Source organism: Magnolia sinica, chromosome 15 (assembly GCF_029962835.1).
Source record: "Magnolia sinica isolate HGM2019 chromosome 15, MsV1, whole genome shotgun sequence".
NCBI lineage: Eukaryota > Viridiplantae > Streptophyta > Magnoliopsida > Magnoliales > Magnoliaceae > Magnolia > Magnolia sinica.
The window spans coordinates 59,847,926-59,867,155 of NC_080587.1; the positions used below are offsets into that span (position 1 = coordinate 59,847,926).

A 19,230-nucleotide genomic window follows, 5' to 3' on the forward strand; every position below is an offset into this window, starting at 1 on the left:
GATCCAAACCATTCATAAGGTAAGCCCACTGCTAACATTGCCCGGCCGAAAAAACCAGCCTACTGATTGAGTAAGAAGATCCCATATTTATGAGAATTAAAGAACTAGATGAAAAGATAAATGGTGTATACTAAAGGAACACGTTCTGGAGTGCAGATTGCATACCGCCCCCACCAGGTCCTAGCTAGAGACGGACGGTCCTAGCAAGGGCTCTGTGGGGCCACCGTGATGTATCCATTTTATCCATCCTTTTTGATAGATCATTTCAAGGCATGAGCCTAAAAAAGAGGCTGATGAAAGTCTTGACTGGACCACACAACAAAAAGCATTTATTTGTGAAGTGAAACATCAGTATCAGGTTGATCCAAAACTTGGGTCCTTACTCTTACACGGGTGGTAGACTCCCAGGAGTTTCAACACCGGGTCAAGGGTTCGAGTACCCACCAGTGGTGAAATCCCACGGCGTGCATGTGTGGGGTGTGTGTGTGTGTGAGCATGCGTGTGGTTAAAGAAAAAAAGTTTGATCCGAAACTTATGTGGCTTGTCCGCAAGACCCGGATGAAGTGAAAACGTAAGTATCAGTCCACTTGGGCCTTATATCTACATCCTTTTCGGCTCATGCCCTAAAATAATCTTTCAAAATACACATACATCTTTCAAAATGGATGGATGGAATGGATGAAACGCAAACATCAAGTTGCCCCCACCCCCCCTAAAGCCCCTACCAGGACTAGCACCTAGTATAATGCGTACTTGTACATTTAGACAACGCATGGCTTTGGCATCGACCATTAGGACTAGTTTAGTATCTTGTAATATATATGAATTGAAATTCAAATCACAATTACCATCGAATCAATGTGAATTAGCATCTAATAATTGAAATGCATTTGACAACTTATTAAAATTCAAATCACAATTACCATTGAATCAATTACCCTTGATTGCATTTGATGGCTTATAATTGGAATGCACTGAAATCCAAAACTTGTGTTTAGCATCTAATAATTGATATGCATTGAAATTCTATAGCATATTAACAAAAACCTAATTTGTTTAAATAAATCACCTTTAATATCTAAACCGGTATACATATGTGACATTTGACAGATGCCCTAAAAATATACATCAGAGAGCATTGGCTGATAATTAAATTGGGTTTAGGTTTAAAGCATTAGCCAGATCCTTCAATTCTGAATGCCCATCTGCATGACGGACCATAAAATCAACAGTCCCGATCAAGGTATGCTCAGGCGTACAACTGGGATGTTATGGTACATGGGCCAATGGGCCATGGGTTAGCATGACGGATACATATCATCCCGGCATACCACGGGACAGATTATTAACATCCAGAAGACCTCCATACCTGAATGCTTAACAGGAATCAAGCCTTTCCAATGATATAATTACAACTGTCCATCTGAGCCTATTTAGAGAATACAACACCTCAAACACCAGCTCCTTTGCTTCATCCTCCGCTCTTCATTGCCTGCAAAGCAAAACTCCACATTTCCAAATTCTACCTGCTCATCGTGTGAGTCCCACCATTGATCAGTTATAAGAATCTCTCTGATGAGACAAGCTACCTGTCTGATTGGGCATAAAGCCAAAATAGAATAGAAAATTGCAACAGCCAGAATTGATTCACCAATCAAGGTAGGGTCATCCAATCCATGCATACAGTTGTCCACCAAAATGGCACCCACCAGATGAATGGACAGGATTTGGACTCTTCCACCAAGCACCAATTCATGTGCAGTGTGCCAGATAAGGAAATTGGTTCTTGGGATTAGATGTCTCCAGCCACAAAATCACTAAAATACAAACCAAGACCACCTTCCAGATGCTGGGCCAGCTACTGATTCTAAGGAGATGTCATCTCTTTCTTCAACTGGGTCAATACATCCTCTGTCGTATACTCCCTTTGCCAATCCGCAAGCATTGGGAAGAAAGCAGGTTCAACCTGGTCCATTGTCACAAAATTAAGCTCGCAATGTAATTGCACAAACATCACGGGCATTGCCACTCCAGTTTCCTGGTTCAGGCATGACATTTTATTCATGTCTGGAACCTCATGGTCAGTGGGTTACCTGGATAATCTTTATTGCCGAACAGTTTCAACTGATATATCCGCCCCTCATGAACGGTCTGGAAAATGTAAGAGGACATTTAAATTCCCTTTCACGTCTTTCTTCAGAAATACATGCATGCCTTATGAGTGTATAATCATATGATGTGGCCGTGAGAGTATGAGCTTAGCAAAATTATAATCATATAATGCCATGCAAAGGCAACATTGTGTGTTTATGTGCATGCATTGTGGAGTGCAGAAAACTTGGTTTGTGAGGACAAATGATGGTTCCAGTACAGGACCGCATGGGTATGTCATCAGCATCATCCATCCCACAGCTTACAGTTCCATCTCCAATTCCCTTCTTCCTTCTATCAAGCTCTTCAAGCAACCTGAAATTTCTAGGAACTACGGGCCAGACACCGAAAGAACATCAGTCAATATTCAGCTACAGAGGCATGCCTGCACACAAGCATGTGTGCATAACATATATGTCTATGTCATATCTCTGTTACGTTTGGAGTTACTTCACTAATAGTAGCCTTAGACCCCTCCTGCACTGCGTAGCAACTGGGCCAAGACTAGCTCAGCTGATGCTTCTCCAAGCCAAACCATTTGCTCCTGGCCAACCACCATTCCAAGCAATGTTAAACATGACAGGTCAGGTCCAAGGTTTGATGTATATCAATGTGTGCCAGTACCATCCATGAACAATATGGCTATATCCAATGTTTTAAATATCGACGATATCAGCTGATATATCCCACGATATATCTTGTATCCCACTTGTAAGATACGAAACGCATAGGTAGTACCGATATATCCCACGTATTCAATCCAGTGAGCATTTTCGATTTCCGATCCATGTTTTTGTTGTAAATCATGTTAAACCAGTGTCAAATTGTTACAAATTTATGATTCTTCATATTTTCCATGAAAAATCATAGATTTGAAACTTTGATTTCGAGATTTAGGGGAGATGCGTCAAGTTGTGGAAAATTAAGAAAAATTGAAATTTCTCAATTTCTCGCAAATTAGTTGTAATCTTTGTATCTAAACACAAAATTAAACATGAAACCTGAACTAGTGATTCTTCTTTTGCTTTTGAATGTATTGCTTGTGTTTCCATACATGACTTCTTATGTTTATAAATTATATGGATAGACTTCGAATATACTTACATCAGTTCAGTTGGAAAGCGCATATATTAGGACCCCATACAAAGGAAACCCCTATTATGTGCATTTTGTTTTATTTTTTGTAATGTTTTGATTTCTAAGTGTGTATTGATGTCTTTTTCAACAATCTCCGAAGTTCCATTGAAAAAATCAACCAATTTCCCAATGTTCCCATGTTTCCCAACAACAGCAATACATTACACGATACAACCAATATATCTCATGCGATAACCGATATGTATCCGTATCCCAAGGGTGCGATACATTATGCGATAATGATATTTAAAACATTGGCTATATCGGCCCAATACAGCACAATAGATGGGCAATACAACCCCATAGCAGTCGTGACCATTCAATACACAAAAACCAACTTGCAACCCATGGACAGATCAGGCTGAACCGTGCTGGGTATTTGTGGAGCTTTAGGCAAGCGCAGGCACAGACACAAATAGTTCTTGTGCCTGAAAAGTGAAAACTAAGCTGGAAGACCTTTAGGCTCAGTCCATGTCAAGCACAAAGCAGATGGCTCCTGGGTAGAACTTGGCCAGCCCGGTCACTATGATCACATTGACTTGATAATAACATGGGCTGAAATTCCATTCAAGCAAAAAGAAAGACACTACAAGTTCTCAATACAAAGAGTGAATCTCCCAACATCTCGGGTTAAATCGTTTGCCTCTATTAACATAGGTAAAAAAAATGTTTATACTAGAAGCAAGAACAATAAAAACAAAATGTTTATCCTAGAAGCAAGAACAATAATCTCATTCAGCAAAGCCGAGAGTAACTCCTCTAAGACTACTCGAGTGGGAGAGGGAGCATGCATCTGAACCATGACTTAGAATCAAGGTGATCCATAACGGTAATGATGGCCGTCGTTATCATTATGATACAGGCCATTACGGCCTTTCTTTTTCTTTTTACTTTTTTGAAAAACAAAATCTGTTTTGGGACCATTACAGGACTGTTACGGAGCCATTGTGGGATTCATTACGGAGCTGTTACGAGTCATTTTTTTCTGTAACAGACATTACAGCTCTTTCGGTTTCATAACGTGAAACGATTAGCACCGTTACCGTTTTGGCATACCATGCTTGGAATTCATACAGCACCTGAGTGGCAGGTTCATGAGATTGAACTTCCACTCCCATCAAATGCTCCAAAAGATTGCAGAGGGAAGCATTCACAAAAGAACTCTTCCTTACTGCTGAATGGATCCGCATTCCATCTCCACCATTACTCTATTCCTCTCCAAATGCCTACGAGATGCCATAGGGAATAAGGAAATGCCTCCAAACCTTGTTTGCTACATGGCAACAGAAAATACATAATTCATGGATTCCTAAGAGAACTTGTACATGAAGCAAATGCTAGGAAGCAAAAGTCTCTATGATAGAATGGTGATCTAAAATGAAATTTTATTCACCTGGCTGTCCAAGAGCACCTCAACCATTGGTGGAAGAAGATAGCCCCAACCATTGGCACAAGGAGACACTATGTTAGCTCTTGAAGTCAATGCAGGACAAGATGAAAACAAAGAATAAATAAATAAAAGAAACCATTGGGGCCAACTTCCAAATTCTTTTATTGAAACCACTCTTATGTACGCACACCTAATGTTGTTGTAAAGTTCATATAGAATCAATCTCCTCTCTCGAATTTGTTCTAGAGGTGAAATTTGACACTAACGTTTCACCTAGAAATTCATTTACCAATTGATAAGGCTTCTTTCTTCACCACCACTATAAAGCCTAGGAAATCTCCACACTAACATTTCCTTCCTCACCCAGAAGTCTTCCCAAAACTGGGTTGCTTCCCACTGCAACCCCACATCTAAATCCCTCTTCAAACACCTTCCATGCGCTCTACTGGAAATCACCTTCCACATCCTCTCTTGGATGACTGTCTTCTAGGAAGCTTCGATCCTTGGTGGAAGAAATTTTCCCCAACCATTGGCACAAGGGGGCACCATATTATCTTTAGAAGTCAATCATCATATCCTTGTCCCGGCTACTTTGGTTGGGCTTTACAAATTCTGTTTTCTCCAAGAATTCACATCATTGTTGGCAAAGTTTGATGACTGGCTGCTCAGCTCACATCAACCCTCCTCTATCATGAAGTCAATGTCTAGAAGAAAGATTGGGATTTTTTTTTCCTTGGAGCCAACTTCCAAATTCTTTTGACACAATCATGGCAAAGTATGTACACCTCCAACATTGCCACAAAACTGATATAAGAATATACTTCTTCTCTCAAATTTGTAGATGATGCTCCACACTAATGTTCCACCTAAGAATCCCATTGATAAAACCTAGGAGATATCAGCACAATGTTTCCTTCCTCATCCACAACTCCACCCAAAAACTGGGTTGCCTCCCACTCCCATACTACATCTAATTCCCTCTTTAAACACCTGCCACACTTTCGGAAATCACACAACACATCCAATATTATACCTCTCATGATTGTATCAGGGCCCAAGCATTACCCCTAACCTTGTATTTGTTTCAAATCACTCTCCTCTTGTAATAACCCTGGTCTTTTCTGGTGCTTTCGCCTATCCCAACTTCCACGTGTGTGAAACCGCACCTTGTGCGAGTGCCCTAACTTTCTATGTGAATGCGCATGACTAACTTTCTATGCGAGTGCACATACCTTTCTTTAACCCCGTTCATATCCTCGGCACCTCCCGTACCCCCTTCGACCGTAAGTGTGCGTAACCCGTTAATTCAGGAATCCCATATGTATGTGTTAGTATGTCAGGGCCCTTGCGCATGTATATCTCTAACCCCTCTCGTACGTGTGCATACCCTCAAGAGTGAGAGTGTGGCCCCCCAATCACATGTTTGAACCCCGCGCCCATGCATACTTGTTGTGCGAAGAGCCCATAAACCCATATGCAAGAAGAACCCCAAAAAAGGAGTGGGAAGTGGACCTCTTCACACCTCCCCTTAGGTGGGCTTGGACCCAACCCGAGCCCATTTTACAACCTTCACTAACTCTTTATCTTACACCACCCTCACCTCACCCTTAGATCACTCCCAACTAACCTCTCCACTCATTCTCTCTCCTAGCCACCTCACTTCATGCATGCCACCTCTCTCCGTGCATGACACCTAACCCACTCATGCATGTTATGCACCCTCTCCTTGTGACACCTCACTCTCACCCCCTTTCTAACTAATGCATGTATTACAATACACCCCACTCAACCCTAGTTAGGTTAGTTATCCCTCCCCTAACCCATGGTTGATTCTTTTATCTAAAAAACCTCCCAAACGAAGGGTAGTTGCTGGAAAATTCAGCAAGGGAAAGAGGAGAGAAGAAAGAACGAAAGGAGACAAAAAAGAGAAGAAAGGGAAAGGGAAAAAGAATGAGAGAGAGAGAGAGAGAAGGAGAGAAAGGAAAGCAAAGAGAAGAAAGAGCGGGGCTGGGGCTCGGGTTTGTAACGGGTCTCCTCTTTCTTCCTCTTCTTATTTCCCTCTCCTTTCTTTCCTCTCCTCCCATTCCTTTGTTTTTTCTCTCATTTGATTTCCTTTCAATCCTTCTCTCTTTCTTTCTTTCTTTTTTCTCTCTCTCTTTTTTTTTTTTTTTCTTTCTTTCTTTCTTTCTTTTTTCTCTTATCTCTATTCCTTGCTAAATTTTCCAACAACCTTGGTTTAGAAGGATTTTTTGTTAGAAAACTAACTATGAGTTGGGATAGTGGTAGCTAACCTAACTAGGGTTGGGCGAAAGGGGTGAGTGGTTGTGTTGTAACACATGCATTGGTTAGAAAGAGAGTGGGAGTGAGGTGTTATAAGGAGAGGGTGCATAGCATGCATGAGTAGGTGAGGTGGCATGCATGGGGTTGAGGTGGCTAGGAGAGAGAATGAGTGGAGAGGTTAGTGAGGAATGATGTAAGCGTGAGGTGAAGGGAGTGTATGGGAGAAAGTGGATGTTGTAAAATAGGCTTAAGGGCTTGGGTTGGGTCCAAGGCCGCCTAAGGGGAGGTGTGAAGAGGTCTACCTCTCACTCCTCTTTTGGAGTTCTTCTCGTATATGAGGTTTCGTGTTCTTCGCGTGACATCGCGTCCGTTTGGGTGCACACGGGTGCGCAATTTAGACATATGCGATCGGGGAGTTACACTTTCACTCTTAAGGGTATACACGCGTACGAGATGAGTCGAGAATACATGCGCCCATACGAGTAATTGAAATCGATGGGTTACGTACACTTACGCTCGGAGGGGCTATGGAAGGTACCCGGGATATGAACATGTCTAAAGAAGGGTTACAAGCATTGGCGCAAGAAGCCAGATCGCTCGCACAAGGTGCAGTCGCACGCACAAAAACCAGGACAAGCAAATGCACCAATAAAGACCGATGGTATTACACCTCCATAGGCTTCCAAAATTTCACCAAATCAGTTAATAAACCCCAATTTCCTTCTCTAATATACTTGAATGGAGCTACTTCAACCTCTTGAGTTGGTTTAAATGTTGCCCCTTTGTCGTTAGAAAATCTACACCTAGACCTATGGAACACTACTAAGGTCACCAGTGAATGGAATTAGTGAGTGGATGTTCACATGCTCTAGATCACGAGGGAAGTTGGCCGTATATGCAACCATAAGACACTTGTGAATTTGTGATGTTGTTGTGTTAGGTTTAATTACGGAACAACAGATTGTGCTATGTATCAATCATAGAGATCAAACAAACTATAATCTTAAAGACGTACCTATATGGAAAATTATACCTCCACTAGATGTTGACGCTAATGCGGTACTTAAATCATGTTGTCAAGCCTCAATCTTCTACACTTTACACCCTTTTTGGAAAACCTTTCAATGGGACTTGGATTTTTATACATGTAGGTGAGGGGACCAAGACCTGCATTTATAGAAAAGAGGTTGGAGTAATTCAACCCATAACAACTACTCCTCTAGGAGTCTCCACTCTCAATAAAGTCTATGTCTATTTGAAATATTGTGCATGTGTCACACAGTCCAAGCGCACCACCCCTCTTATCCTTGGTTGATCACAACTATTGTGAGGTCCACCAGTATGCTCAGTCCAAATAATCCAACGGTTAGATCCAAATCAACGATCATGTAAAACCCACCTAATAGAAGTCTTACAGGTTATGTTGGTAGTGTTGTCACTACCTATGCTATTGTAGGTTGTCCATATCCATAACAATCAAATATTGATGAGAGGGTCCTATGCCAACTCTTTTTTGGACTTTTGTACTTCCAATCAACTTTTTGTTCTTAAGAGATTACTTCCGACCGATTTAATGAGATGATGTCTTATCCTTCATGGCCTTTTGAAATGAAATCCCCTTGGAACTTCTTGGACCTTTAGGAACAATAGCTAGGATTTTGAGTGAAACGTAGTAAAAAGAAAGATTCAAGCACCAGTTAAGCACTAAAAAACAAAGATAATTCTCATTTCCATGTTGTTAAGCCTCTAGCATCTTCCATAAATGATAGCTCAATCATTGGGTTGTCATCATCAGGCCCACATTCTTCTCAAATGAGGTTATGTTTGAAAGCAATTTTCTTAGGTTCTTCACCAAATGTCCCCTTAGATTTCTTTTAGTTTTCTATTTGTTTCCTTTTCTTTCTTTCAAAACCCCATTCTCTTGAAAACTCAAGGTGTCTCTTAATCTTTTGCGACTTTCCTAGAAAACCATAGATTTCTTATCATATTCCTTTTCCTTTCCTTCAAGTTTTCTTTCCAAGAATTTGCCTATATGCACCTTACTTGCAAACAACGTGCATCTTGGCATTTAGCAAAGTTCATCCGTAAAAGTCAACTCCGGCCATGGCAATGGATCATGTTGGATTGAGGTCAGCTCAAGCCTAACCACTTTCACTAAATGGACCAAGAACAAGTCATTTGTTGAATAGAGCAAGACCTCAAGCCCATGACCCATGAACCACACCCCAAGCCCAACCTACCTGGTTAATTGATACATCATTGAAGCATGTAGCCAAATTCAAAAGAAATTTTTTTTTTTTATTGCCCAAGCAAGGTCCTAGCAGATCAACTTGATGACTGATCCTTAAGCAATGCAGGTCCATCTAGTGATGAAGTTGTAATTTACAATGACAAGTGTAATATCATTGTGGCATTTCTAGGGTGTGCATGGTTGATTCTAATCAAGTGGAGGATACATCTCTTTATGAGGGCTTTAAAATTTTCTTGGAATCCTTTTTCAGGGCACTAGTAGTTGAAGGAGATTCTCGAAATGTTATCGAATGGGTCACTTCTGTAAGACTTTTATTAGGTGAGCCCACATGATCATCAATCTTAATATGACTGTTAGATCATATGAATTGAGCATACCAGTGGGGCCCCACAATGGTTGATCATTATAGACAGGTTTGGGGTGGTAAGCTTGTATTGTGATACCTATACACAATATTCATATGGATACAGACTATTTTTTGTGTGGAGACTCCTAAGGAGTAGTTGTGATGGACTAAACTACTCCAGTTCCTTTTCTATAAATGCGAGTCTTGGTACCCTCACCTACACATACAACAAAACCTAGTCCCATTAAAGGATTTTCCATAAAGAATGTAGGGTGTAGAAGATCCAAAAACTTCCCTGTGCTTAACATCAAAATAGCATGCCTTCCCAACTAGGTACACGATTATGATTAAAGCTTTGTGATCTCCATTATTGATACATAGATAGGTCTTTCATTCCATGATGAAGTCTAACAATTGGTATTAGAGCCTTCTATGCATCCATCGTTGTGGCAGATCGATGTCTGACACATTGATGAATCATTAGTGGACCTTCTTGGGCCACATTTGGATCGTCCATTTATGGATTTTCATAGCCAAATATGGACCCTCCATTCCTAGATATCAATGGTCAAACCTAGACCACCCATTTATGGACTTTCTAGGCCACACTTGGATAGTCCATCTGTGGCAAGGTGTTCAAAAATGGTAACAGTGGCCACAACGACCACCTTCTTTAGCATTATAATACAAGTCGTAATGGCCATTACGGTATCTTTTATTTTGAAAAAACCTGTTTTGGGACCATTACGAGGCCGTTACAGACCCTTATGGGATCATTACGGAGCCATTAAAGGCAATTTTTCTTGTGACGGTCATTACAACCGTTTCGGCCCCGTAATGCATAACAGTTATGGGCGTTATCGTTACATAACGGCCGTAACGTAACCGTTTTTCTATACCTTGATCTGTGGACTTTCATGTTCAGGTCCAGACCACCCCTCTATTAAATTTCAAGGTCAAATCTGGGACTCATTGGTCATGTTATTCAGAGGTCCCACCATGGAATCTGTCATCTCTGAGCATGATCAATGTAATCGGCCCACATCCCACACATGCACAAGAAAAGGACCAATTTCCCTTTTTAGCCCATCACTACTGTCCTTTTCTTTCAAATCTCTACATTAGGAAGTGATCCTTAAGCAATGCATGTCCATCTAGCGATGTGGTTGTAATTTACAATGACAAGGCCAATATCATTATGACATTTCTAGGGTATGGTTGGTTCCAATCATGTGGAGGATATATCTCTTTATGAGGGCTTTAGAATTTTCTTAGGGCGTTGGTAGTTGAAGGAGATTCTCGAAATGTTATTGAATGGGTCACTTCTGTAAGACTTCTATTAGGTGGGCCCACATGATCGTTGATTTTAATATGACTGTTGGATCGTTTGAATTGAGCATACCGGTGGGGCCCCATAGTGAGTGATCATTATAAACGAATTTGGGGTGGTACGCTTGTACTGTGATACCTATACACAATATTCATATGGCACAGACTGTTTTTTGTGTGGAGATTCTTAAGGAATAGTTGTGATGAACTAAACTACTTTAGCCTATTTTTCTATAAATACAAATCTCGGTACCCTCACATACACATACAACAAAACCTAATCCCATTAGGGGATTTTTCATAAAGAATGCAAGGTGTAGAAGATCCAGAAACTTTCTCATGTTCAACATCAAAATAGCATGGCTTCCCAACTAGGTATGCAATTATGATTATATCTTTGTAATCTCCGTTGTTGATCTATAGATTGGTCTTTCATTTCACGATTAAGTCTAACAATTGGTATTAGAGCCTCTTATGCATCCATTGTTATTGGATGCATAGGAGGCTAATGTCTGACAATTTGATGAACTATTCGTGGACCTACTTAGGCCAGATTTGGACCATCCATTCATGGATTTTTGTAGTCAAATCTGGACCCTCCATTCCTGGATATCAACGGTCAGACCTAGACCATCCATTCATGGACTTTCTAAGCCACACTCGGACTGTCCATCTGTGGACTTTCATGGTCAAGTATGGAACATCCCTCCGTTAAATTTCAAGGTCAAATCTGGGCCATTGGTTGTGCTATTCAGAGGTCCCACGGTGGAAGAAATTTCACAACCATTGGCACAAGGGGACACTGCATTATCTTAGGAAGTCAATCATCATCGTCATAGCCTTGGCAACGTTTGATGACAAGCTGCTCAGCTCACATCAACGCTCCTTTATCCTCATGTCAATGTTTAGAAGAAAGACTGGGAATTTTTTTTCCTTGGAGCCAACTTCCAAATTCTTTTCACACAACCATGGCTAATTATGTAGACCTCCAACATTGCCATAAAACTGATATAAGAATATACTTCTTCCTCTCTTGAATTTGTAGATGATGTTCCACACTAATGTTCCACTAGAGAATCCCATTGATAAAACCTGAGAGATATTAGCACAATGTTTCCTCCTTCCTCATCCACAACTCCGCCCAAAAACTAAGTTGTCTCTCACTCCCACCCTATGTCTAATTCCCTCTTTAAACACCTGCCACACCCTTGGATATCACATAACACATCTAATATCACCTCTCATAACTGTCTTGGGACCCAAGCATTACCCCTATCCTTGTATTTGTTTTGAATCACTCTCGTACATACACTTCCAGATCTTCACCAAACTAGTTACTTAATAAACCCCAATTTCTTTCCTCTAATCTACTTGCATGTAGTTACTTCAAGCTCTTGACTTGGTTTAGATGTTGCCCCTTTGTCGCTAGAAAATATGCACCGAGACATGTGGAACACAACTAAGTCACTAGTGAATCCATGTATGGAGTTGGTGAGCGGATGTTCACATGCTTTAGAGCAAGAAAGAAGTTGGCCATATATTCGGCAATAAGACTGTGGTGAATTTGTGATGTTGTTATGTTAGCTTTAATTGTGAAACAACAGATCGCATTATGCATCAATCATAGAGATCAAACAAACTATAATCTCAGATAGACCTAAATGGAAAACTATACCTCCACTTGATGTTGATGTTGATGTAGTACTTGAATCTCGTTGTTGGGCCTCGATCTTCTACACTTTACACCCTTTTTGAAAAACCCTTCAATGGGACTTGGATTTCGGTACATGTAGGTGAGGGAACCAAGACATGTATTCATAGAAAAGGGGGTTGGAGTAGTTCAACCCATCACAACTACTCCTCCAGGAGTCTCCACACTAGATAGAGTCCATGTCTATTTAAAACACTATGCATACATCACACAGTCCAAGTATTCCGTGACGATAACGATGGCCTTAATGGCCACATTGTTAACTTTACGATACAGGTCGTAATGGCTATTAGGACCCCCGAAACGGCCGTTAGTCTCTTTTTTATTAAAATATAAAAAACCCGAAAAACCTATTTCTGCCCTATAATGTTAAAGAATAAAAAAAGGTCTGAAAATCTGTATTTGCTCAATAACAGACCATGACGAGGCCATTATGACCTTTACAGGGAACGTGATGGGTTGTTAACAGGGATTACGAGTCATTTTTTTTCCATAACGGTCATTACTGTTGTTACGACCCCATAACATGTAATGGTTTTTACCGTTACCTTTACGTAGTTGCCGAACAGTGGGTTTGCTCCCTACGGGTGTGGGTTCGACTCCCCTTCTAGCATTACCTAATGCACGTGGTTGCAGGTGATTGCGTGCATCCGCAAGGAATAGTCTTGCGTCAAAAGGGGGCAAGGACACCCAGTGTCATAAACAAAAAAACATGTAATGGTTCCCACCGTTTACCTTTACATAAGGGCCTTTACAGCACACCACTCCAAGTGCACCACCCCTCTATGTCTCTGAGTTAATTACAACCATTGTAGGGCCCACCGGTATGCTCAGTCCAAATAATCCAACAGTCAGATCCAAACCAATAATCATGTGGGGCCCACCTAATAAAAGTCTTACATGTTATGCTGGTAGTGGTGTCACCACCTATGTTGTTGTAGGCTACGTCCATATGCATAACTAATTGATATCGATGAGAGGATCCCATACCAACTCCTTTTCTGGATGTTTGTACTTCCAACTTTTGTTCCAGACAGGTTACTTCCGACCAACTTAAAGAGATGATATTTGTCTTATCCTCTGTGGCCTTCAAAATGAAGTCCCTATGCAACTTCCTTGACCTTTAGGAACCATAGCTAGGATTTTAAGGAGTGAAACATAGTAAATAGAAAGATTCAAGCACCAATTAAGCACTAAAAACTAGAGATAATTCATTTCCATGTTGTTAAGCCTCTAACATCTTCCATAAATGATAGCTCAATTGTTGGGTTGTCGCTGGCAGGCCTACATTCTTCTTAAATAAGGTTTTGTTCGAAAGCAGTTTTCTTGGGTACCTCACCCAAATGCCCCCTTAGATTTCTTTTAGTTTTCTGTTTGTTTCCTTTTCTTTCTTTCAAACCCCATTCTCTTGAAAACCCAAGGTCTCTCTTAATCTTTAATCTTTGCAACTTACTTTCCTTCAAAACCATAGATTTCTCCTCATATTTCTTTTCCTTTCCTTCAAGTTTCCTCCCTCCAAGAATTTGCATATATGCACCTTACAAACAAGTGCGTGTTAGCAAAGTTGAACCACAAAAGTCAAATCCCGCCTAGGGATGGCAATGGGTCATGTTGGATGGAGGTAAGCTCAGGCCTAACCATTTTTACTAAATGGACCAAGAAGCAAAGCCAAAGAACAGGTCATTTGCTGAACAGGGCAAGAGTTCAAGCCCATGCCCCATGAACCACACCTCAAGCCCAACCTACCTAGTTAATTGATACATCATTAAATCATGTAGCCCAATTCAAAACAATTTTTGTGGCCCAAGTAACATCCGAGCATATCAATTTTGATGGCTAATCCTTGGGCAATGCAGGTCCATCTAGTGCTAGAGCTGTAATTTGCAATGACAAGGGTGATATCATTGTGACATTTCTAGGGTGTGCAGCATGGTTGGTTCCAATCAAGTGGAGGATATACCTCTTTATGAGGGTTGAAGAATTTTCTTAGATTCCTTTTTCCAAGGCGTTAGTAGTTGAAGGTGATTCTCCACATGTTATTAAATAGGTCTCTTCTATAAGACTTCTATTATGTGGGCCCCACATGATCATCGATTTTAATATAACCATTGGATCCCATAGATTGAGCATGTCAGTGCAAACAGGTTTGAAGTGGTACACTTGTACTATGATACCTATACTAGGTATAGGTAGCATTCAAATGGACATGGACTTTTTTTTTTTTTTTTTTTGGAAACTCTTGAGGGGGAGTTGTGATAGGTTAAACTACTCCAGGCCATTTCTTATAAATACAAGTCTTGGTACCCTCACTTATACGTATAACAAAACACTGTTTCATTACAAGGTTTTCCATAAAGAGTATAGGTTAGAAGATCCAAAACCTTCCCTCTAACAGTTGCTGTTAGAGCCTCCTATGCATCCATCATTTCAATAGATCGATGTCTGATATATTAACGAACCATTCGTGGACTTTCTTGGGCCAGATTTGAACTGTCCATTGATGGATGTTCGTGGTCAGATCTGAACCTTCCATTCCTGAATATCAATGGTCACACCTAGAACATCCATTCATGGGCTTTCTAGGCCACACTCGGACTGCCCATTTGTGAATTTTCATGGTCAGATCTGGACCGTCCCACCATGAAATTCCAAGGTCAGATCTGGGCCATTGGTCGTGCTATTCAGACGTACCACGGTGGAATCCGCAATCTCTTAGTAGGATTCCGGGTAAATCTGTGGTGCCGTGCAAATAGATACCGACATCAACCTAAACAAATAAACCTCCTACCGGCAGCCATGGCCGACAACAGCACTCACTATCTCCCTTTCTCTCTTCTTCCCTTTCGTTCCTGATCGCCATAGCGGCAGCGGCGTGGGCTGCCATTGACGCCGGTATCTATGCCAACAACGAAATCCGGAGAAGGGTTTTTCTGAAACCCATCAATAACTCCGATTTTGAGTTTCGGATTCGCATTAAAGACAAAAAAAAAAAAATGGGGGAAAGGGGAAAGGGAAAGGGGTTTTACAGACAGCGATCGGCTGCGGAGGCCATTGAAGGCGACGGCGAGCTCTTGAAACGCCATGGTTCCGGCCACCCGCCGTAGCACGCCAATCGAAGTTTACCCCCTTCATGCGCTGGCGTACGGTAGCCGGCATTCTTCATCCCCAACGGCGTACGGCCGCTGGACTCTTCCAGACCGTCGAAAGTTTTTCCCGGCTTAGGTTACCTGTAATGAAATGGCGAACGGCCGCAACCCTGACCTTTTAAATCAATCTAAACGGGCCATTGCAAGGCCCGTTTCGGGATCGCCAGTGGGCCTACTCTTTGGACTCGCATTGCCCAGTAACTCAATACGCTATTCTCTGTGGGGTCCACCGGTAACGCATGTGTCTTACTGTGACAACTCTTTCTTTTTTAACCAATCTCACCGTCCGCTTTTGAGTGGCCCACCTGAGTTTTGGATCAACCTCATTTTTGGCCTCCTGTACTGTCATGGTCAGGTCAAGATGATGGACGGAGTGGATTTATAACATCATCAGGAGGACCTACCACATTTTTAAAAAAAAAAATTATTTACTTCCACACATAACTGCCGAACCAACTCACTTACCGTACGGTAATGAGCATTGAACCCTCCAACTAAACAAAACTGTCCACGTTCCCACTATTCCATTTTGTTACTCACTACCTTAAAATTACAAAATTTAAAATTTAAAATTACAAAAAGAAAAAAAAAAAACAATAGAATAAAAAAGAGAGAGAGAGAGAGAGAAATTAGAGCAGGGCCATATCATCAGTTTTTTTTAGGCAGGTGATCTTGTACGAATCTAGAATTTTATATTTATATGTTTTTGAATTTGAATTTCCATGTAATTTCATTTATAATTAATTAATTAAAATCTATATAATAGATTAGTTAATCCTTTAATTTTTAAATAAATTATTCTGCATTCTTGGTGTGATTCTAACTCATCTATAAAAATTTTAGATGCTTTTGTCTATTAAATTTTTATTATAAAAATCGATATATAATTAATTTAAAATATAAAATTCTTGAGAATTATTAATTTTAAATTATTACTAAAAAAAAGTTCACGTGAATTTATGGTTTCAATTTGTTGTAATTTATAGACTCGTTTGAATTAAATTATTTTACCATCAATAATATAAAACCCATTTTAAATTTATAGATTTATTAATTAATTGAAATTCATTTATATCTAACTTCAAATTAATCCAAAATTTTGTAGAAAAATAAAAATAATAAAATTTTATGTTATAAATTAATTACAAATTATAAGAAATTTTGATTTATACAAATTAAATTAGTAACATAAATTCTCTTGAAGATTTTTAAATTTTAATATGATTTATGATAACATTTTGGAATAATTAATATAATAAATATAACATATACAAATATAGATCTAGGACTTTAAATTAGTTGATTTATTAACCTAAATCAAAAATTACTTTAAAATATTTAATTGAGTTATAAGTTTATATTATAATTTAATTTGTAGTTACTATTTATAAAATTAATAATAATTACGCTCACTTGGAATACGAATTCAATTAAAATATTAAAAATTAAATTTATTTGAAATTAATTAAATGAGATTAAGATTATTTATGGAATTGTTGAGAATCATAAAATTTGGTGTTTAACAATTAATATAAACTTTAGTATATATGGTTAAATAATTATTTAAGTTAGAATTATAATATTATTTCAAAATTTTAAAAATTAATTAATTATATCAATATATAAAATATAAAAAGAAAATTACAAATTAAGAGCTCAAATTAAATTTTCAGAAAAATTCAAGGGCTTTAGCATGATTTTCATACTATTATGATACACGGCCGGTACCTCAAAAAATCCAAATTTACTATCGGTAGTAAATAGTCTTTTTACAATTTTAGGGGCTAAATTTTTATTAACATTAAATTTATGCACCTTGTTTAGATTATACATTGTAACATAGAAATTAGATTTATTAAATTATTTTATTGCTGATTTTAGAATTGTGCATGTCATTCCTACTCTTCTATTTTTATTGAATTAAAAAAAAATTATATTTGTATCAGCAAATAGGCCAATCGTGTCCCTTGGGTGAGAGACTCTAAAGTCAATAAGTAAGGCAATTGTGTCCCTTGGGTGAGAGACCCCAAAACCAGCAATTAGGGTAATTGTGTCCCTTAGGTGAAAGACCCTAGAACCCGTTGGTTCCTTCAGAGTCCCCTTCGTGTACGGCGTATGAGTACAATTGTGTGCGTGGATATATGTCATAAGTACAATTGAAGCAGTAGTTTGACCAGTTAACGTATAAATGGGTCCCTCACCATGAGATACCAGTGCGTGGGCGTTAATGCAACGTAGTCATACATTGAGTACGGTGTTGTAATTAATCCTAGATGTTTATTTATTTAATTATGTTGAATCATCAAGTAGTATCGCATACATATCATTTTACTTGATGTTAGCATAAGTCCTGTTGTTATGTTAATTCAAAATATATTACTTAAATATATAAGAAACTTAGAACTTCAAATTTGTGTTTGAGATAATCCTACTGAGTTATTGTACTCACGTTAAATTTAAACCATACAGGTATCGAGTTGAAATATTTCGAGCAGGCGGCCTTTATTATTAGTTGCATTAGGTTTAGTTTGAAATTTCAATGTTAATGGAATAAGTTACTTAATTTAATTAGTTGTTTAGTTATGGATGTATGGAAAATGTTACTTAATTAAGTTTGAAAATTTGTAATTGACCTCTTTTATTTTATATACATATAGACTTGTGGGATTGAGTATTTACTTGTTCATTAATGATAACATATAAATTATAGCTCACATGTTTTAAATTTTGGTATAGAGTAGCCCTACTCGGGTATCCAAATTTTGGGGCATGACACTTATCTACACTGTCCATCCATTTTTCCAGCTCATTTTAGAGAAAGTGCCCAAAATTGAAACATATCCAATTCTAAAATGGACCACACCACATGTAAAGTAGGATAATGATGTCCATAGTTGAAACCTTCTTAATGCCCAACTTGTTCATGAGGTTACACAGACATGAATGAAGTGAAAACACAAATATCAACTTATATAAAACTTCCATAGCCCCAAGAAGTTTTCAAATTTCCACTATTTTATTTAATTTGGTTCAATTTTGGACTCGTACCCTAAACTGACCTTAACAAATGGATGAACGGCCTAAATAAGATACAATACAATGGACCCTTCTCAGTATGCAATCTGCTTCCCCAGTTCTTTGGTTGGCTTGGGCTGTTGTCACTATTTAAAATGGGCTCCGCAATTGATGCATTTCATGCTATTTAAAGTAGGGGTGACAACGGGCTGGTTTAGGGCCGGGCCATGCTATGTCCAAACCCAGCCCAGGCTTGTGATGGGCCAAATAGTCCAGCCTGGCCCCACCCAAAATATTTATAAAAGGCCCTATGTTTGGAAGAAATTTATAAAATTATGTTTTGGTGGGCCTACCCGGGTAGTGTGAATGCCTCCCGCAATGCTTCCCGATCGTCTGTCCTATGATGAGGATAAAAGGAATAGAAGTTTGCAAGTTTGGTCACTCTTTTGAGTTGGTGCCCAAATGTAAATGATT

General features: G+C 39.2%; 1 protein-coding gene across 15 annotated transcripts; it reads right to left on the reverse strand.

The window, feature by feature from the left end:
• Nucleotides 1-865: 865 nt before the first annotated feature.
• On the reverse strand, nucleotides 866-15,959 carry LOC131227990 (ubiquitin-conjugating enzyme spm2-like). 15 transcript variants are annotated; one of them, XM_058223805.1, is made up of 4 exons: nucleotides 15,626-15,917; nucleotides 15,384-15,491; nucleotides 2,602-2,695; nucleotides 2,153-2,482 (listed from the first exon to the last, which is right to left on the reverse strand). In XM_058223805.1, exons 1-3 carry the CDS (start codon nucleotides 15,749-15,751, stop codon nucleotides 2,618-2,620), a joined length of 312 nt encoding a protein of 103 aa, XP_058079788.1. In that variant the 5' UTR covers nucleotides 15,752-15,917; the 3' UTR covers nucleotides 2,153-2,482; nucleotides 2,602-2,617. The 15 variants fall into 15 exon arrangements, 4 of the variants coding, with proteins under 4 accessions (XP_058079786.1, XP_058079788.1, XP_058079787.1 ...); XR_009162674.1 differs by lacking the exons at nucleotides 2,153-2,482; nucleotides 2,602-2,695; nucleotides 15,384-15,491 and adding exons at nucleotides 866-1,966; nucleotides 2,094-2,151 and having other exon boundaries at nucleotides 15,622-15,904; XM_058223803.1 differs by lacking the exons at nucleotides 2,153-2,482; nucleotides 2,602-2,695 and adding an exon at nucleotides 866-1,966 and having other exon boundaries at nucleotides 15,626-15,900.
• Nucleotides 15,960-19,230: the final 3,271 nt, after the last annotated feature.